The following is a 22,189-nucleotide window of genomic DNA, read 5'->3' as shown; positions in this document are numbered from 1 at the left end:
GAGCTACAAATGGATCATTTTCTGGGGAATTAAAGAAAATTTATACTAGTTTTTCTACTGGTTCACTTCATTAGTACTCGGTTAGACCACCTTCTGCCTTCAGAGCTGGCTTAATTCTTTATGGCATGGACTCAACAAGGTGCTGAAAACATTCCTCATAGATTCTGGTCCAAAGTGACAAGACAGCATCATACAGTTGCTTCAAATCCTGCAGCTGCACATCCGTTTAAGTACAGTGAGCTCATGGTCGCATTCAAGAAATCAGTTAGGAAGACTATGGTGATAAAATAATGCTCACTTGTTGCTAAGATTCACAAAGTATGCCAATAAAATATCCTGAACACTAATGCACTCCATCACCACCAGCCCCTACCACTGATACAAGGCAGGATGGATCGATTTTGACCATCCAACTGTTCCAGAAAAAAACTCATTGTAGGACGTATAGGAGTGGGAACTGCTGTGGTCATCTCTTGCTGCGCCCTCAGAGATGGAAAACTTGGTTGTACCGAGTGGTTAATTAAGTTACTGTTGCCTTCCTATCAGCTTGAAGCAGTCGGACCATTCTCCTCTGACCTCTGGTGTGACCAAGGGATAGACAGAGCTCACTGGATATTTTTTTCTTTTTCAGACCATCCTCTGTAAACTCTCAAGATGGTTTCATGGGAACATCCAAAAAGATCAGGAGATCCTCATCGACAACCACGCCACATCCAAAGTCACCTAAATCACCGTTCGCCTCCATTTCTGGTGCTCAGTTTAAACTTCAGCAGGTTGTGTTGAGTTGCTGATCTGTGATTGGCGGATTTTTAATTCTATCTCCTAACTTTATGAAGAGAAATACAACATTTAACTTTAGTTCAAGCTTCCCTATTTAATCAATCAGAAGTGTGTTATCCAGTTTAAAGTGTGCTATTGCCAAAAATCTCTATCTCTCTCTTGCTCACACACACACACACACACACACACACACACACACACACACACACACACACACAGCCTCTGTGTAAGCCTCCATATACACCATGTATTTCTCCAGGCTCCTCCTGACCTGTTAAGAGAGCGATGGGAGAGTCACCTGTCATGGTGGGAGCAGTGTTGCTCATGGGAGGCATGTGAGGATATCCTGGTGGGCCCATCAGAGAAGAAAGGTTTTGTCTCGAGTCCATGTACATGTTCCCTGTGGGAGAATAGACAAAAGGGCAATGACTAACTGTCAGATTAGTATCCCGGCTTTCACACTACTCATCTTTGCAGAACACAAGCTGTTATCATGGGCGCACACAATTTTATTGTCGTTTTATGCTAAGCCAGAGAAATCCAATAGATTCTGCTGCCACTCAGTGGATTTCCCTCTGGTGAAATATTCCCCCATCTTCATATCTTTACTTCAGTTGCCATTAAACTGACAGACTCCATAATTTTGCTGTAAATAGACAACGAGCCAACAATGACACAGCGAGCGGAGAGACTGGCAGTCAGCTGAGCTCCTGCCTCCATCCCGTCAACTAACAGCAGGAACCATTATTTTGCTAATGGAGAGTTTTTTGGGGTTCCATATGTTATTTTAAGTTAACATACTTTCTTTTTCACGCTTTTCTTTTCTTCTGACACATGAGTGGAGTCATCAGATAAAAATAAATAACAGCATTTTATTGTAATGTTTGTTTTTTTTAACAGGATACTGCGGTGTTAATAATTAAATAACAGAACAGCAGTCCAGAGTACGATGCTGCCATGTGTGCATGTGTGTAAAGCCCTGTGCACATATAAAGCAGCTGACTTTCCAGGTCTAAGCTGGTTACTAGCAGAAATCTCAGCCTCTGGTCCCAGATGCAACAATCTAATATACTGCTATCCTTATAGTACAGGATCCTTGGCCCGGCAGACTGACCTGTGCTGATGTGTTGATTATGTGGGTTGTGTTGCCCATGCTGATTGTGATGGCTGGGCTTTGGATGCATGGCCCCGTGCGGCTGAGCCGGGTGCTGAGGAGCAGACGGCGGCGCTGGATGTTGGACCTGAGGTTGTGGGTGGGTGGCGCCCTGAGGGGGGATGACCCCCGTCGCCATGAAGAATTGGTTAATGGAGGAACACAGGTCAGCCATCTGGGCAGCATCAAGAGACCAGTTGCTGAGCTCCGCCTGTCGCATGCTCTCCTTCAGACCTGACAGAGAGAGGAAGCAAAGTGCTGTGACTGCCACGCACCAGAGCTTTTACTGCTTCAAGATGTGACATCGTTTCATGTACTTTATTTTATTGTTTTGATTTGTTTTTTTACAGGTAAATTAATGCACGAGTTGTTAATTTGCATTTGTTCAGCTTGTTCTGCCAGACAGGAAAAAAACAAACAAAGAAAAAACAGAAAAAGAAGCGATATAAGAGAAAACCTATTATTAAATTAAATCAATATGCTAAATATAAAGGATGCAAGGCCAGCACTGGTTTCTGTGATTTTTTTTAAACACGGCAAAAATGAGTCTCTCATTTCTGTGGGTACAAAAATTTCACTTCCTTCACTACTTTACTGAAAAAGCAGACCAAACGTTGCTGTTCTCTAATAGATGCTTTCTTCTTAGCAGCACTTCCACTGCCAAGAAATACCCGACATCCTCTAAGTGGGTGGTGATTGACTAATGAATAATTTTAAACATCAGGCATGCATCAGTGCTTATCAAATCGAGTAAATTGTATTTTTTTGTGATGTAGTGTAATTCCCTTGGTGTTTTATCTAATAAATTAGGAATATGTTTATAGAATGAACATACAGGCTCAATTGTAGTCGCACCTGCAGGAAAAAAAAAAAATCACAGCATGCGTTTTCAAATTTTGCATGAATAAAAAAAAAGTCAAAGGATTTCCAGCCTGACACACCGGATCATCACAGAGGCACAGGTACAGGGTTCATAACGGGACTTCTATGGAGTAATCCAAAAGAAGAAGAAGAAGCGTCGGTAGAGATGCACAAGAAATTGATCTTGCAGGGGTGATCACACCTTTCATATAGGGCGATTGTGGCTCAAGAGTTGGCAGTTCGTCTTGTAATCGGAAGGGTGCTGGTACGAGCCCCGGCTCCGACAGTCTCGGTCGTTGGGTCCTTGGGCAAGACACTTCACCTGTTGCCTACTGGTGGTGGTCAGAGGGCCTGGTGGTACAAGTGTCCCTAACCCTCTGTAAGTGTGCCCCAGGGCAGCTGTGGCTACAATGTAGCTTGCCATCACAAGTGTGTGAATGTGTGTGTGAATGGGTGGATGACTGAATGTAGTGTAAAGTGTTTTGGGGTCCATAGGGACTAAGTAAAGCGCTATACAAATACAGGCCATTTACCATATACACCACTGACAGGGGAGGTTACACTCATTCTTTCTTCATCATCACTAACCCACTGTTAGTGGGTGGGAGATATCAGGGAGCAAGTGAACATTTTGTCCTCAAAGTTGATGTGTTAGAAGGAAAAATGGGCACATGTAAGGATTTGAGTGAGTTTGACATGCGTCAGATTTTCTCCAACACTGCAGCTCTTGTGGAGTGTTCCTGGTCTGCAGTGGTCAGTATCTATCAAAGGGGTCCAAGGTGAACCAGCGACAGGGTCATTGGTGGCCAAAGCTCACTGATGCATGTGGGTAGCGAAGGTCATAAAGTTAGACCTGATCAGTGTATACCGGCTATGATACTGTTCCCCTTAAGCCTTAAAAGCTTTAGAAGTACATTTTTACAACTGTGTCAGAAGCCTTTGATTTATTCACCAAATACATTATTTAATATTTATGTGGACTAAAACACTGATAAATAAATACATGTGGATGCTTATGGGAGGATATTAATGAGTCTATGATTTAAAGGTGTGGACACCACTAAGTCACTGCTGGGAAAAAATACAAATGTATTTTTAATAGTTTCATCAGCTGATTTAACTGCGTACAAAATGTCAATTCTTTAATAATTCTTGCTTCAGTATCTCAGACATCCTTGTAGCTTCATCATTTAATGCAATCGAGTTTCATCACTGTAGATTGTGACATTTTAAATTCTGAAAATAGGAAATTTGGTATTTGCAGAATCGTAACAGTGTTTTAAAATTAGATGTAAATTCTTGACCACAAAATAAGTTACAAGTTTCCTTTAGACTCGCTAATTATATTGAGCAAAATGTACAGGGTGGGCCATTTAGATGGATACACCGTAATAACATGGGAATGGTTGGTGATATTAAAGTCCTGTTTGTGGCACATTTGTATATGTGAGGGGGCAAACTCCTCAAGATGGGTGGTGATGGTGGTCATTTAGAAGTCGGCCATCTTGGATACAACTTTTGTTTTTTCAATAGGAAAAGGGCCATGTGACACATCAAACTTATTGGTAATGTCATAAGAAAAACAATGGTGTGCTTGGTTTCAACATAACTTTATTCTTTCATGAGTTATTTACAAGTTTCTCTTTGTTCACAGCCATTGACATGTCGAAGAGGTTAACACGTGAGGAGCCGATCGAAATTGTGTTGATATCTGGTGAACGCAGTAACCGGGTCATTGCAGCAGATTTTAATGGAAGACACCCTACTAGACCACCCATCTCCCATGCTACAGTTAGCAAACTGCTTGCTAAGTTTCGTGAAACTGGTTTAGTGTTGGATTTGCCAAAATGTGGACGCAAGAAAACTGTCACTAATGAAGAAACATCAGTGGCTGTCCTAGCTTCATTCAGCAAGAGCCCACAGCGTAGCACTCGCCGCATGTCACTGGTGAGTGGCATTAGTCGAACATCCCTTCGGCGGATATTAGCTACTCACAAATGGCACCCTTACAAACTCCAGCTACTGCAGCATCTCAACGAGGATGACCCAGATCGGCGCACAGAATTTGCAGAATGGGCAAAACAAAAATTGGAACAGGACCCTCAGTTCACGCAGAAGATTTTGTTCAGTGATGAGGCAAACTTTTATGTGAATGGTGAAGTTAACAAACAAAACCACTGCTACTGGTCTGACACTAACCCACATTGGATGGATCCCTCCAAGACTGTTGGAACAACAAAAGTGATGGTTTAGTGTGGTATATGGGGTACAACGATAGTGGGTCCATTCTTCATCAATGGAAACCTCAAGGCTACTGGATATTTGAAATTGCTACATGATCATGTTTCCCTCTTTATGCACTGAAGCTGGCACGTTCCCTGAGTTTTTCCAGCAAGATGGTGCACCACCACATTATGGGCGCCAGGTCCGAGCATTCCTAGATGAACAGTTTCCTGGAAAGTGGATTGGTCGTCGTGGGCCAGTTGAATGGCCCCCAAGGTCTCCCGATCTGACCCCCTTAGACTTTTATCTTTGGGGTCATCTAAAGGCAATTGTCTATGGTGTGAAGATACGAGATGTGCAGCACCTGAAACTACGGATACTGGATGCCTGTGCTGGCATTTCTCCTGCGGTGTTGCTATCAGTGTGTGAAGAGTGGGAGAAGAGGGTTGCATTGACAATCCAACACAATGGGCAGCACATTGAACACATTTTATAGGTGGTCAGAAACTTGTAAATAACTCATGAAAGAATAAAGTTACGTTGAAACCAAGCACACCATTGTTTTTCTTGTGACATTACCAATAAGTTTGATGTGTCACATGGCCCTCTTCCTATTGAAAAAACAAAAGTTGTATCCAAGATGGACGACTTCTAAATGGCCACCATGGTCACCACCCATCTTGAGGAGTTTGTCCCCTCACATATACTAATGTGCCACAAACAGGACTTTAATATCACCAACCATTCACATGTTATTACGGTGTATCCATATAAATGGCCCGCCCTGTATTTTCCCCCTTCTAAATATATCATTTGCAGCATCAAAAATTGTAGTTAACATATCATTTTTTGTGATATTTCTCCTTAATATGTGTCACTCTACATGCTAAACATTACAGCAAAAAAACATGCACTCCTTCATGACTTTTCCCAGACAACTTCTGCAGAACTTTTTCTTACCACCGTCAGCAAATCACGGGTTGAATAAGAAATAAATTATTTATCATCCATCACCGTGAGGACACATCCAGCACAAGAATCTCACTACAGTTTACTGTCACCGTAAGTTTCAAAACCTTGAAACTACAAACCGTCTTTTGTTCTGACGGGATGCCTGTTCACATTTAAAACAACGCAGAAGACGCTGAACTGAAATCACCTCCTCTGGTATTTACCGCTTCCAAAATAAGACAAGCTCAAGCTTCCATTTTTCAAACGTGAAGACGGATATTTTGCCCAAAAACACATTTGTATGGCTCGTATGTGGCGCCGACAGAGACAAGAGGCTCGGTCCCTGCTGTTTGGAGATGAGCCAGAGAGAGTAGAGGATGGCATTACGGCGGTGTGAGAGAGGTCAAGCGTTGCAGAAGTAGAGAGAGAGAGAGAGAGACAGCAGCGGTCTGTGAGCTACAGGACCAGCCGTCGTCATCAATCGCGTGTGGATGTTGCCGGCTTTGTGCGCTGACCGTGATAAGAGGCTGTTACTGAGCCGGGGCCTAATTGGATTATTCACATCATACAATTGGGAGGGAGCGAGACAGCTTGTGTGTGTCTATGTGTGTGTGTGTGTGCGTGTGTGAGAGAATAAGAGTGGGAACCTCTCAGATGCAGGATAATGACTTTTATTAGGGCAGTACTATTACCACACTGGATATTATAACACTGAGCCTCAGGGCGAGTGCATATGAAAGCACAGAGAGGAATCACAATGGTTTAATCAAAGCAGCTGATCGACATGATACGCATTTTATCAATTTTCCCCGTGTTTAGGCGGGCCGCGGTAGACAGCTTTATCAGTGTTCATTTCATTTGTCCACACTGATGGCAGTTGTGTGTTTGCGTTACCTTGGAATGGGGAGAGGTCTACGTCAGCCCAGTTGTAGCTGGTAGCGATGCGGCAGCTCTCCTTCAGCCAGTCCAGGTTGGGGTACCAGTCTGATGACATGACTGACACACACACACACACACACACACACACACACACACACACACACACACACACACACACACACACACACACACACACAGACAAACATCTCTTTAAAGAAACATTTTTCCAAATGTTGCAAAAGACAACCTGGAAAAAACAAAGGATTTTCACACGAAGCAACGAGGGTAAGAATCAGAATAATGTCCCATATTAATGTCATTTAACATGCATGTCTTTTTTAACTTTTCTGAACTGACTTTGCAAGGTGGCACTATTCTTACCCTGGAGCATCGCATTGTAAAATAAAAAAGGAATCAAATTCAGAATTAAAACATCTAATAGATAAAATATAAAAAATTTTTTCAAAATAAACCAAACATGGTGTCTTTAAATTGCGTGTTTCAAAAGATTTCTCCCAGATATAAAACAGCATTGGTTATCTGCAGTGATACTGAAGAACACAACACTGTTAGATGATCCCAAACTGGTAAACTAATTCACTTTAAAAAGATCTGTCTGTTCTGCAAACAGCCACAAGGTGGCATGAGTTTACACACAAAAAGAAAGACAACAAAATCCAGTCATAGCTTTGCTTGTGAGGCAAAAGAAAGAAGATTCTTTTCAGCGCCTTCACCACCACAACCCAAACAACAATACATTCTCAGGCCGTGGATCAAAGACAGAGAGGTTGCTTTCATTCATCCTCAGCTTGGTTGTGGGGAATACTAACCTAGATAAATAATGTCTAAATAGGCTTTTCCACTGGCCTGAGAGCTCTCTTGCAGAGACACGAAGAGAAAAAAAACACACAAAGACTGGGAATATGAGTAGGAAAAGCCTCGTGAAGATTTGGAGAAGCCTGTTTGTATCAGCTCAGCCTCATAAAAATCAAACACCTTATAGAGGAAAGAATACAATACAAATCCAATGCCCGCGTACACAGATGTGCCATTCTGATGTGTTAGGTGAACTGCAGTTACACCAATGTGGCCTTGGAAATCGCAATGTTGAATCAGTGTTTTGGTGCGCCTATATATGTGAAGCTATACTTTGAGCTTTGTATGGTCTTTTCAGGAGAATTAGAAAAGCAGAGAAACTGGAGAAATAGCATTGGGGCTTTCAAAGTGAAAGTCTCGGTAATAGGAGGTCTTCTCTTCTACAGCGGCATCGGAATGAAAAGAACACCGGACAATATTTTCATAATTTTGTCATTTCAACCCTGAAGGTGGTCTCCCCCACTGCTAATCACAGTCACGCCAGATAAAAAGAAACATATTTTGATTTTATTTTTCTTTTACTGTTGCACATGTTTTACATTTTAAACCCATTTTCAAATGATAAGCAAACAACTTTATTATTTCTTTAACTGCCTGTTTCCCCATGTCTAAAAGCATCAAGCCATCCATTTCTTTCTTAACTGTTTATCTAATTTAGGGTTGAAGGGGCGCTGGAGCTAATCCCCAGCTGTTAAGACACAGAGTACGCCCTGCACACAGAGGCATACAATCGTACCTACAGCCACTTTAAAATCACCAGCTAACCTGACAAGCATGACTCTGGATGTAGGTGAAAGCCGAGGGCACAAGGGCAGCAGGGGGAACTTTCTTGCTGCGAGGACGCTGAGATTACTGGTTTTCTGTTTCTTGGAAAACATAATGTGAACGGTAATAGTGAGGAAGGTTTGCTTTTGGTGTAATATAACCACTTGTTCACCAGGCCAGAAGAATTTCGCTTATACTCAATGCCAGCATAGCTCACTTGGTTGAGCAGGACCTCATGCCGAAAGGCTGCTGCAGAAGCTGAGTCTGAATGCACCCGAGACCATGTGCTTCAGGTCATTCCCCCTGCTTTCCTGCCCTTTCAATAAAGGCTAAAATGCCAGAAATAGATCTTAAAAAGAATTATGGTTATCCATATCCTAAATGAGGGGGCTGTGAAGGTAAAACACCAGTGGTCAGGTCTATATTGTGTATGTTAAGCACATCATATAAGCAGTTCCTGCTCCTGTGCAGTGTCTGCACAAACTTCCCCAGATGTTGATGGAAACTGGGATATAAAGCTGTGGTTTCTGAGCAAATTTGTTCCGAATTAACTGAATTCAGTGATTTTGAAACAAATTATGGTAATTAAGGATAAGGGTTTTTTAAAGTACATGAATTGCCTTTCACCTCAATGAGTATCTGTGCCTTTGTAACCTCTCTCCCAGAGTAATTAACTACAATCAAAGGGACTCTCGTGTTGCTTTGTTAGTGAACATTCATGTTATCGTTAAAAGAAAGCTTTCACATTCAAATTTAAAGACCTGGTATGTTCAGTGCAAGCTGATGTATTGATGTTATTATTATTACTCTGATTGGCAAAGTATTATTCAATCCCTGTTAGAAAGTTGCTAAAGTCTGCCCATGTTTTTCCTGATGTTGTGCACCAGTAGGCGACACCAAAGATCCTACACATGCTGTAATGCCCTTTGTCTGTAAACCTGTTCTCACCTGTTGTGGGGCAGGCCTGCACAGCGTGACTCTGCTGGTGGGAGAGAGACGAGTGCTGCTGAGAGTGACCAGAGTGCTGTTGGTGACCGTGGGTGGAGTGAGGGGAGACGTGAGAGTGGTGAGGGTGGTGCGATGTCTGGCCATGGTTGTGTTGGTGGTGGTGGCCGCTGCCGCTTCCCCCACCAGGAGAGTGCTGGTAGGAGCAGGCGGTGCGGGCCTGTTGACCCGAGTCACCGGGCATACTCATCAAACCTGCTTGGGGAAAAAAACATAAAGACACATGAAACTTTAAAAAATGGGGCAAAAATGATGGAGAAGACACCTTTTTTCCACTATAACAGCTCAACCAAATAAAGCCAAAGATTCTCCTTCAACAACATGTTCAGATTTGCTCTCTTGAACTCATTTTAAAGTGGATGTGGATTACTTTCACGTTGCCATTTCTAAATTATTGTCAGTCAATTGTTTAAACCACCTACATGCCTTGGTATGTCACCCACAGCTATTAGCCTCCTATTCAATCACACATGCACAACCACTGCTATGGATTCTCAGTAGCAGGAATATGTCTTATACATCGCAATACCACCAAAGGAATTATACGGGTTTGTTGAATCCAAGTCCATTTTACACTGCAGGAATTGCAGCTCGGATCAGAAAACTGATCAGTTTATGTGGAGGCTATTTATCAGCAAGAATAATGTATCAATAAATTTGATTTCACTTTGATCTGGCAGCAGACTTCCACATCTTTGCCATCAGGCTGTGGGACGGCATCAGAGGCGAATGCACTGGCACCCCTGTAGCTTGCAGCTGTAACTTTAGACATAAATGTCAGCACTGGGTGGTAAAATAAATAGATTCACTTATGAATTCACAAGATTAACGATTTTCTGCCAGCTGCTCTCTTGCCTTATTTGCAGCACCAGTGCGGGCTTCTGCCATTATATTTTGATATATTCTTTATAGATCTCTATCAGCCATTCATCTGATAATGCTTTTGATTTAAGTAGGCTTCAAACAAGCGCTTTTATGAGGGCACACACAGAGCGTGAAACAGAAAGCCTGGGTTAACAAGGATAATCACTATTGGTGATACCCATCATCTCTGATTGGGGGTGTAGGTTTTGGCGAGCCAGCCTGGCTACGTCACCCGGTGTCTCTCCTGTCTGATTTGTCATATGAATCTCTGACTCATCCCTCACACACACAAACACACACACACTCTCCCTCACCTCTACCTATGAATTCCTTTTCATCATCGACACTGAAGAAGCTTTATGTCGGTTGCTGCCTCATTAAATTTTCAAATGATGCTGCAGCGTTTCCGGACCTCGGCTGTCCGCTTCCCGGTTTTGTGACTACTTAAATGTAAAAGGCTCTTCCAAGGACGTACAACGTCCAACTATAAAGTAAGGTGGACTCTTCGAAGGTTACCTTCCTTTGGTACATTTGTTTGAGTCGTGTTTACCTTTTCCTTTATTTGCTATCACTCCAAGATCTCTTCAGAACTTTTTGTGACCGATAAAAAGCGAATCGATGAGTGCACCACCGAGTGCAGAGTATTTTTCATTCAGTCTCTTTATTCCCCTCTGCTGTGTGTATAGTCAATGCTTTCATTGCCTTAACTGTATTTACAGTACTGCAAATCAAAGCTCCATTTTTATCTATGATTTTACCACGGCTGTGTTCCTCTTTCCTAATTTACCGTACGGGTGCATTTAAAGGGAATAATAACAGGGTTCTCTTTAAGATTTTAAGATGGCAAAAAGGGAAAGGGCAGCATAATTTTGAAAGCCAGATTGTAAAATGAGACTTCACAAGTTGACCCAGCTGTTGATTCACTCGTTTGCTCTTTAGAAAAGGTTCATATTTGCTTCACTGTGACCTGTAATTCAGGATGGTGGCACTGCCTGAGCCCGTAGCAATGCGGTGTGTGGTCCTGGACTCGCTGTAGATACGATGAGCTCCTCTGTCTGGATGACTCAAATTCTCAAATACAATGACTACTGACACCGTTTCCTGCTAAGCCTCACACTTAAGGGACCCTTTCAAGCATCCGCTAAATGCATTTTCTTCCTCATTTTCCTTTTAGATCTCAGCGCAGTGCCGTTTTCTTCCCCACCATCTATATTCTCATTGTCTTATCTGTACTCTGTGTACAACCCTGACCACAAATTGAAGGGGACCTTGTCAGAGGGTGAATCCAGGCAGCAGTTGCGGGGGTCAACAGAGCGTATCAATCTCCTTGGTTACAGAAGATTTGTTGATGTGTATCAGGAGTAAAAAGTGAGAGAGAGAAAGCGCGAGAGGGAGAAGAGAGAAGGTGAGAGGAGGTTGGTGCGATGGTGGGGTGTCCAAGAGGGAGGAGGCCTAGTGACCTGAAAGCGTCAGGAAGCAATTAGCGAGATGCTTCGCAAACTTTAGAACCAATCTAATTAGCTGCTATCAAAGCTGCAGAACCCTTTGCTCTGCTCGACTACAGATGTGTTTGAGAGTTTTTTCCCCCCCCTTCTGTTGAATTCTTACTCTTAATTGCCTTTACTCATTTGACTGAGCGAGCCGTAAAACGCAGATATGCGGAACAACAGATTGTTTGTTTATTAAAACACAACAGAGTAGGAGCGTGTGGTGGAGGTTAATACTGGAATGCCGGCTATGAAACCAGTGTTAAACTGTTTGAATTTATAAAGGTGGTGGTGGCGGGGGGGGGCTTATTCTTGTCAGTTAATTATGTGCACAAAGCCTCACACAGAAGTTTACTTTATTTCCCAGTGAACACACGTGTTATTATAGGTGTCGAACAGGTACGCATGAGCAGGCACACTAATCCGCACACAAAACCACCCACCTTGCTGCGAGAAGGACTGCTCGAAGACGCACTTGTAAAGGCTGCGGAACGAAGAGCTGAGGTCCTCGAAGTCTGAGAAGCAGAGCTGCTTGTCCCGTGACTCGGGGACAGGTAAACCGTACTGGGGCTGCGGGGGAGGAGGAGGAGGCGGCGGCGGAGGTTGGGCGGGCTGCTGGAGGCTCAAGGACTGGGACGAAGGTTCCGAGTGGCTGCTCACCTTCGAGGCGGATAGGAAGAAGAGACGGATCGACTGTTAAAAGGCACGGGGAACATCAGGGAACGTCGTGGTTTCAGAAAAACGCCTGACAAAGGCTCAATTCACACTGCGATTGAAAAGATTTAGTTCGTCAAGGTGATGAGGCATTGCAGGTTCAAGTGCATACGTTTTATGTGCTTGACTGGTTCATCAAAAATAGTAATCATTTTTTGGCTCATTCATAACCAACTCTTGGCTCTACTGTTTATAAAATACACAAAAAACACCACCTAATGGCACCTAGTTCTTTTATTGACTGCTGCTTGTCATACACAGAGCATGTATGGAAGGATTAGAGAGCATATTAGTGACTTCAAGAATTTCTGTGCCTCCCCGAATTAAACCAAGGCTCAGTTAAAATGTTTTAATTGTCAAGGAACTGCCATTCAGTTGTAAAATCTCACCGCACATGAAACTGCTTAAAATTATTGGATTACTCCTAAGTGGATTGTATTTCATCACCATCTTCCTCCATCACCTGCAGCAGCAGTGCGCGGCTACGAAACAACAGCAATTTGTATCCAGAGAGAAGATTCACAATTCAGATATTTGATCCTAATGTGACATAATATAACTTGTGTCAGTCAATCTAAAGACAGGATGCAAAACAGAAGCACAAAAGGTGACTCGGGACTGCACGGATCATGTAGATGACGTATGTGTTAAACCTATATATGATCAAAATAAATGTTCTATTTATTTTGATCATATAAACAAAATACAGAGGTTCCACAAAAAAGTGGGAGGAAGTGCACATTTATTTAATCCCACCCCTTCTCCATAAATTATCAGCTAGTATTTATCCAGCTTTGTTACTAATATAAACTCAATAGCAACAGACATATTTCTAATAACACAATATAGACGCTATGTAAAAAAAAACAAATTATCACCATAAAATTATTTGTTTTACAACTCCACACCTCCGCACATCAAAGCCCTGTGCCTCCAGTTTTGGAAGGTTAATTCTAACATCTGTATAATCTGAAGTAAGGTTAATAGGTTAACCTGGTGTGAGAGTGCCTTAAACCCGAGTTCTTCTTAAATGCCATGGGTCCAGTAGAAGTCTGTGAGGAAACAGCTTTCTGACTTGACCTCTGTAAACACTTTCCTCTTGTGTTAATGGTCTCAGTGACACACTGTGGTTAGTACTATATAAATAATAAAGAGACCAAGATGGCGACAGCAAAAAACAATCAAGGCTTCAAAGACCTGGGTTACACCGCGGTAGCTATGACACTCTTTTACACTTTTTGAGCTTGAACTCAAAAAGTCGCTCCCATTTTACCTGGTTAGGTAACCATAGCAACCAGCGGGAAACGCATAACCTGGTTTGGAGCACGTTATCTTGTAGCTCCAGTTTAAAAACAGCTGTAAATAACACATTTTCACAGATTCTTTTGATCAAACAGAGCAGAAAGGAGCTCTGCGTTGGGGTTAGTTATTCAGAAATTCAACGTTTTCGTACATCCTCCTACTCTGCTGCCCTGTTGATTTTAAAAAGTTAGAATTACAGTTTGCAGAATAGAAACTGCTCGGTGTATTTGTGGGCCTGGATCAGGAAGAATATTACATGAAGACAATTAATTTCACTTTGAACTGGTCAAAAAGTGATTTCCTGAATGGCTAAATGTATTGTAAAGTTTAGCTGTTGTGTTAGAAACAACAGCTTCTAACACAACAGTGAGATTGCACTAAAGCTGAACCACACCTCAGTGTATTTACATATGCAGCACCGATTTCGTTCCTTACCTGCACCACCAGTGTTGTCTTTTGCTGTTATATTTTTATTACTTCATAGTTTTCTGAGACCAGTCTTAAGTGAGCATGCTCAGATCCTGTCGCCTGTTGATGAATACTATTGTGAGGCCATTATTTTGCTTTTTAACCCTTAAATCAGGCACATCTGGTCAGATTATATTAGCAACTTATTCACTTACCCTAACATTAGCAATCAGGGTAAATTGTCACACAAAGGTGGTTATCAGCTTCATAACTTAACTCATGATTGATTAATCCAGCTATGAGCATGTTCACATTAAGGGGATGACGCTGGCAGCATCCGGCCAGTCACACAGATGGACGTCTCCACTGGCACGCGAGCCGCTGATCTCACAAAGAATGATAAAACTGTGAGGGTAACTGAAAGAAATGCTCCTGCTGTAGAGAAATAAGCGGTGTGAAACAGAAAATCACAGTACAATAGTCAGTAAAATAAAAGTATCAACACTCTAACATTGAAATATGGGAGAATGTGATGAATTAGATGCATGTGTGATAGATTTAGTTGTTATTCTTTCAGCTGTAGCCTCAATTTTGTCTAAGGGTCTGAGAACAGCCTAAAGATTCAATATAAAAACATAATTATAATGTAGGTTTAGACTCTAAGGTCCACAGATGCCCTGTTTTGGGATCATATATTATAGGCTATAGAACAGTCTAATGCTCATCGGGGAAACAGCAAGAGTCTAGATGAAAAACTTTAGACCCTGCATGCACAAAAGTCCAAGGACTTTTCCACAAATGGTGATTCTATTTCCCAGATAACTGATTGGTTGGTAAGCAGTGATCTCATACCTGCTGATTGACAACCTAGATCGGGTCTGCAGGATAGATTACCATGGCTACAATAACAAGTAAGTAGAGCTAAGAAGTGAACGGACTCTGTAATACTGCAAACCCAGGGTTAACCTTGAAGTTACCTGGATAATCCCAAATCCAGCTTCCTAGCACAGGCGTCAAGTGGAGAGCACCTCTGCCTTTAAGTCAAAATGCATTAGAAACAAACCTCTTGGCTTTTTTGTCTCTACAGGCTGAACCTAAGTGAACACACCTGAATTTCAATTGGCAGACAGAAAAGTAAAATTCAATAATAATACGATTTAATTTAAATGAATTAAATTAAAACTTCAGCCGAGCCCTGGACACTTTTTTTTATATAAATTACTGTCAGAAATCATTTAATAATTCAGCCATTCACAGTGATGATCATACCAAATTCAATTTCACACAATTAAAATGGAATCGCTGCTGCCTCTCATTTCTTTTCACATAAAAGCAAAAACAAAATACGAAGCTTCACATATCTGCCGCATATTGTGAATGCAGCCGGTCTTCATCCACCCTCATTTCATCCAAGCTGTCATCTTCCTCACCATCCACCCGGAGAACTCAAGCAATTTGCTGTGATCAGTGTGTCTCTGCCAATATAAGCCAACTTACGACGACACATCTCCCACACATCTACCTCCACCCCAATAATGCCAGCCTTTCCATAAACTCTCTCGGTGTCTGAGATCTCTGCCAGCAATGCCACCAGTAATCACCGTCAGTCAAAGGGATGCGGGGGGAGGGGGCTATCACCTGCTTCAGGTAATGAGTCAGAACTAAACCCGATCCCACCGGACTAGACCGCAGATGAGGTCTGAAACGATGGAAGAGGAGGGCGAAAGGTGGAGGAGCCGATGCAGGGAGGAAGAAAACAAAAGATGGCCTCTAGAAATGAGAGGTTAACGAGATGAGATTGCACTGACCTTTGCTAATGCAGGTGGGAGGTGAGCAGGGAAAAGTGATTGATGGTAAAAAGGTGAGCAGCTGTTACAAGGGAGAGATAATGAAGAGTTGGGATTTTTCAGCCCTCCTGTAATTTTGTTTTTGAACAGAGACTGGCCTTTAAAACTGTATTACATTTGGTTTAGAGGGACACAGGCGCGAAAACGATCACAAATACATCAAACACAATGCAGGTCTGTCTAGTTCCCATATTTATATTTGACCGAAAGGGACTTTAGTGATCGCAGTGGGGAAAAAACGCTGTTGTAGCTACACTACTACAAGGATTTGGAGAATGAAATGGACTGAATAGAAAGAAAGGCACACTTGCTCACAAAGGTTTATCCACTGGGAGCCAGAATATATACAGGTGAAAATATGAATGACAGTTGACACAGCAGGGAACCTCGTGGACTGCAAAGCAAGAATGTGTAAGTGTACCGCCCCTTTTTGTGCACCTTATAAAGGTCACGAGGACACCAAAAACATTTGAGCATCACTTCTTTAAAGCCTGTAGATACTACATTAGTAGTGAAAGACAATCAGTCTTTTGCACAACCCACTGTCATTGTTGCACTTTGCTATTGCACTGTTGTGTCTCCACTGGCTTGTGTCGTTCTGTTCTGCCTAGTGTTGCACTGTTTGGGGGTTTTTTGGGGGGAGATTTTTGAAATTTTTGCACACTTGCACTTTATGCAGTCCTGTGTTGATTGTCTGTTATATGTTGTACGTAGCACCGTTGTCTCGCTTCACTGTGTACTGTACCACTGCACATAGTTGGAATGACAATAAAGCCACTTGACTTGATTTGAAAGGAAAACTAACGGGAGCTGCTTCAGTTATTCAGACATCAGGTCACTCCTAATCGGGTCCAAAATCACTCCATTAATATGTTGTTTTGAATCTCAAAAGCTCATCATGGGTCAGTTTATGTTCAAACATATTGGTTTCCTAATGTAGTCCCTCTTTAATAAACAAGCAGCTCATTATCATGTAAGTTGGACTATTTAAGACTACTCAGTTAAATAGGACCTTGTTTTTAGGCACAAGGAATAGTTCAAACTGTCAGGATAAAATATGGCGCGAAACAGCTATGTGCAGAGTTCCTTCTCTACTTTGTATTATCCAAGTTTGTAGGAACATTAACAGCGGACAACATCAATGTGTCCTCTGTATACAGTGTGTGGGACCTGCTGAAATAATAGAGTTAGTGGGGTATGGTAGCTCAGTGTTAAGTGGCTTAATAAAAAAAACAACATAAAACCCCCAAATGTGTCTGAAAACGGTCAGGGACAAAGACTGGACTGGAAATGAGTGAAAAAGCAGCCAACGTCCAAAAACAACTCTGAAAGCCTAGAGAGTTGTTGCTCAAGAGCACTTCAAAAAATTACAACAAAGACTGTTTTTTTTTCAATCGAAACATAAAGAGAGGGGTGGCTCAAGACTCTTTGCTCAGTACTGCAGTTACATAACCACCAGAGGAAAAAAGAGCTAGAGCTAGAGTGTAGTCCTTCGCTCCTTTCTCACCTCCACACAGCTGGCCAATCACAGCGTTAAGTGGGTGTGAATGTAGGATTGTCGTTTACAAAAATGTCTGAAGTCGAAAGAGGTTTGACGCGAAGAGCTTTCAGAGCATAAGTTCAGCAGTATTAAATAATCACACACACACAGCATCTGGCTCACACTCATCTAAAAACAGCAAAAACAACCAAGATAAACTTGCTTCTTGTTTTATTTTTGGATGACAGAAGCAAGCCGCTATCAAAGCATTTCCCACAGGTTTGAAATTTAGTTTGTGGTGTTCGGCCCTGAGGGGCGCGAGCGGCTGCAAAGAGTATTGATAGTCTGCGGCAAAACAAAATTCAATTCACGAGCTAAATAATCAGTCCATATGAATGCAATGTTCAACAACAAGCAACTGAGTTTTCAATCAATCTGCACTCTGAATTGCATTTCCATACCTCTGGAAGGAAGGAATGATAAAAGTCTCTTTGGATTGGGTCAGCTTCACTTGTCTGAGCACAAATAAATTCTGCACATAAGAAGCGATGACTGAAGTTGCCCATTTGATTCTTTCTATGCATGTTAAAGTAGCACTACAATAGAGAGATAATCCATTTCCCCTTGATTTTTTAAATAGGTGACCACAATTAGGCCTAATTGTTTGAAAAACCATTACTTTGCTTCTACGCACAGTGAATGTGCTCTGCTAAAGATGAGCGAAAACATATTTGGCTGCAAAATCTGAGCATCAAACATAAAATGAGAGTGAGCAGTGTACCGTAGATCCAGCGTACATGTTGTTAGCTGGTTACCACCTCCTCAGTCTGCTAAGGGTGCAGCAGACACCTTCTGTACTGATCTGGTGTCTCGACCGGTGTCTGAATCATCCAGATCATTTCGAGTGAATCCAGGGGAAAAAAACCCAAACACGACACAGAACACGTAAAAATAGTTTTAATGCTGCTTGTTTAAAATTTGTCAGCTGTGAATGAAAAACCAGACACTGTGGCAGTGTCCTTGAATTCTGAGTGGAAAATTGTCACGAGAAACATAAAACCGAGAAGCGATCACTCTAAACAACAACAACAACCAAAAGCAAAGGTCTTACTGGTGTGTATCCGTGCACGTTGCTGCCACTGCTGACCGCGGTGCTCCGGTTGTTGAGGTTGACGGACGCCAAACTTTGCTCTGAAAGGCTGTTGCTAAGGCTGCCGCCCAGGCTCCCAGGACTCTCGCTGCCTTCTGCTTCATGGTTGTACAGCGCTACCTACACACACACACACACAGTGTTGATGTTAATATGACAATAAAGGCTATTATACGGGGCCAACGATTTGAGCCAACGCACCACATAAACCCCTTCAAAGGCAGTGATTCATGACTTTATTGTTCCTTGTAGCCTATTTTGTTACACTGCCTCATATTTGTTCACGCGCCAATTCATATCCAGACTGAAGTGAGTGCCGCGCCACTCAAGGAGTTACCCATGCACCATTAACTGATGGAACAAGTTATGAGGAAAATGTGGAAATATTAGTTCTGGTCTATATAAATTTGTCCTTTTGCTGTGTTAAACGAAAGAAAAAAAAAAAATAGACTCACCGACCCTAAGCTTGTGATTTTGCTTTTTTTTTTTTGCCACCTTGAACTTGTTGATTCTGATTAGATAAAGACACCAAGTTGCACTTCGAAGTAACTACGCTGTATATCTTATTGTAGCAGATCACAAAGCGTTCAAGAGCAATGCCTCAGGATTACGTTGAATCATGTTTCTCTTGTTTTATTTGACTGTCAGGACTTGTGAAGCGCAGCGCCAACATTACCTCCAGGCAACATTTAATTGTATAGACAAATGCGAAAATACAGCCTTCGGGTGAGACAACATTAAAGGCTCTCTGGGGCAGTGCTCTACACTGCAGAACATCTTGTAGTGGCAAAAAAGAAAGGATAGAGAAGTGCTATTGAGTCGTGGGTTAAAGTGTTAATCCTGAACTGTTCCTGTTTGAATAGTTTTGGTAATATCGGCACTGGGTGAAAGTTTAATTCTCCTGACTGTGGAAGTAAAGGAACAGGGATTTCTTTTTAGGTTTAATGAGGTGCTTTAGGTTGAAATCTACACAGAAGCAAAGAACCGAAACACTAATCACAACAGATCATAAAAGATTTGTTTTTTCATTATGCAAACATTACAGTAACTCAGTGCAATGATCTGATCCTGATCCTCCTCCACCCCCTCGACCCCCGCTATCCTAAATTCCCAGTATCAAATTATAGGAACGCCTTCCTTCAGTAGTGCAGGCTTTGTCCAATGCAAACAGAACATCGGCGAGAGCAAACGTGTTATAGAAGAAGCTCTGACGCACTGCTGTGCCTGCAGGACGCCACCTGTGCGGATGTGGGCGGATGTCACTGATGCCGGCATCGGCATCATTATCATCAAGGTCTCCGTGCTCTGAATCATTGTTTCAAAATGTATACTGATGTCTGAGACGACTCAAGTTTTAGTCTTTCCTGGCGTAGCGCGGATTGAGTGCAACCTGACACGTTTAAAGAAATCAAATGAAAATCCTTTTGTTTCTCCACCTGCTGCACGAGTGGCACGCCAAACACGCCAAACAATAATCGCTTGATGATCTGCACCAAGTTGGCTGCTTGTGAAGCTCTGTCCTTGTTTTGTCTTAGCGATTATCTAATAAAACTGCAATACCTTTTGCGGCATTGATTAATAACGTTATTAACGGCTTTGTTATAAGAATGATGGTGGAAAATGTGAAGGATCTGCAGTATCTACTTTTTCAGGTAGGCAAGTTAATCCACTGCACTCTGTTGTTTGCCGTGTCTCACAGCAAAAAAAGGACTGAATTCCAGATAATAATAATAATAATAATAATAATAATAATGATTAAAATTGCATGAGTACTTGGCTACAACGCTGATAAGAAAAAAAAGTGCAGAAATTCTCATCCTCGTGTCTCATATTGACAAATTCTGGGAAGTATGAGTCAGGGTCTGTTAAAAGTCCAGAATGGAAAACTGTAACGTGCTGCAAAGTCCAGACCTTCGCATCCCATCCAGAACAAACAGAGTAATGCGAGCTGCTGCGGGACAAATTTTCTCTTTGGTTGGGGACAGGACGAAAAGGATCACCCACTGCGCATAATTACTGTGTTTGTGTGGGTGTGTGCGTCAGATCAGATAGGTGTCAGAGGTCCCTGTCTCTGCTTGATCTCTGACCCTCACATAGGCGATCACACGCAGTTTAGTGTTTAAATGCTTGTGTGTGTTTGTGTCGCGTAAGGCTTTCTGCTAGAAGTGAAGACTTGTTCTGAAGGCGTCTCAGCCTCTAAAGAAGAGGCGAAAAAGAAAAACAGACACTTCTGCTGCTGCTTCTGCTGCAGTTATGTCTCACTATAAATATGTTGTGACAAAGTTTGACACATTTTCCTCACAAGCAAGTACAAATGACTAATCATTGCACAGAACTAAGAAATCAATATTCATTCATATAAATGCCAACGAACTATGATCATTCTGAAGATTTTTACTACAGTGTTTTAAAGCTCTGAATGGAACATCTGTCGCTTCTGAAGCATATAAGGTCATCGTCAATGAAACTAACAGCATTTAAATGAATCCCAATCCAGAGAGTCCAACCTGCTAATGAATCTCCTCTGACCCACGCCCCCTCCACCACCACGGCATGAATTCCAACCTCACAGTTATCCAGTAACCTTGTACAACAATTCTGATATGTTTGATAATAGGTTGTAGATGATATTGCTATAACAAAAGAACTCAAGCCTCATGAACTCATGTCAAAATGAACAGTGACACGCTGATTTTACTTCTCTTTTTGACTGTTTGCTGTTTCTTTGTTATGATGTTGGCTCTGCTGGCTCTGGATCCCTATTTGAATTTGTTGAATTTGCCAAAATGGAAGAAAAGCTCTTTCTAAAAGGAGAGTCGCCAAATGCCGAACCAACCTCTGTCTGTATCTAACTGAGGATGGAAGCCACGCGTCCGGTCACATAAACTTTGTATGCCTGCGCTGTTGCGCTGTTTTGTATTGAAACAGCTTATGAACAGCTGGTGCCCTACCTTGTTGGTCACAGCATTGATGGCCAGAGTGGGAGATGCCCCTCCTGACATGATGCAGTCCATCCTCAGAGACTCGGACTCCAGGCTGTAAGGGGTCGATGCCTGCAGGAACAGGAGACAGTGTGAGAAAAATCTGGGCATAGAAAATGTTCATAAGTGCGGATTTGGGTTCAGTATCCTGATAACACGACCCAGGTGAAGGCAACTAAACATTATTATTTTATTAATAATGTTTTGGGGTTTTTCTTACAATGACAAGCCAAAAAGTCTGTTGTGAAATTGCCTAGAATACTCGTTTCTGACTGAACTAATAATGCTTCCTAATGAAGGAAAAAAGGCAGGATAAACAGTGGCTTCAGGCACTAAAAGTGAACGAGCACAAACTGACCTGCGTAAACTTGCACAAACCTCACAAGGTCTTTTTATAAAATCCGTGATGCGTATGATGTCTTTTCTGAAGTCTCCGCATTTATTCTACAGTGATTCCCTCTCA

General features: G+C 42.1%; 1 protein-coding gene across 4 annotated transcripts in view; it reads right to left on the bottom strand.

The window, feature by feature from the left end:
- LOC146684163 (forkhead box protein J3-like) overlaps window positions 1–22,189 on the bottom strand; it is a 68,354-nt gene that overhangs the window by 2,232 nt on the left and 43,933 nt on the right. Inside the window, exons 6-12 of one of the 4 annotated variants that reach the window (XM_085443948.1) lie at window positions 21,697–21,798; window positions 18,707–18,865; window positions 12,288–12,504; window positions 9,437–9,691; window positions 6,863–6,964; window positions 1,895–2,167; window positions 1,052–1,180 (exon numbers count right to left, since the gene is read on the bottom strand). In XM_085443948.1, the coding sequence (XP_085300074.1) occupies window positions 1,052–1,180; window positions 1,895–2,167; window positions 6,863–6,964; window positions 9,437–9,691; window positions 12,288–12,504; window positions 18,707–18,865; window positions 21,697–21,798 (1,237 nt within the window). The remainder of the gene's footprint in view (window positions 1–1,051; window positions 1,181–1,894; window positions 2,168–6,862; window positions 6,965–9,436; window positions 9,692–12,287; window positions 12,505–18,706; window positions 18,866–21,696; window positions 21,799–22,189) is intronic. The other 3 variants (XM_085443950.1, XM_085443949.1, XM_085443951.1) reach the window with 3 other exon arrangements.

The sequence above is a fragment of the Copadichromis virginalis genome, linkage group LG20, assembly GCF_057382275.1.
Source record: "Copadichromis virginalis isolate Kocher_CV1m ecotype Utaka linkage group LG20, C_Virginalis_male_GT1.1, whole genome shotgun sequence".
NCBI lineage: Eukaryota > Metazoa > Chordata > Actinopteri > Cichliformes > Cichlidae > Copadichromis > Copadichromis virginalis.
The sequence above is the reverse complement of the archived record's forward strand: the minus strand, read 5'-3'. Positions and strand labels throughout refer to the sequence as shown.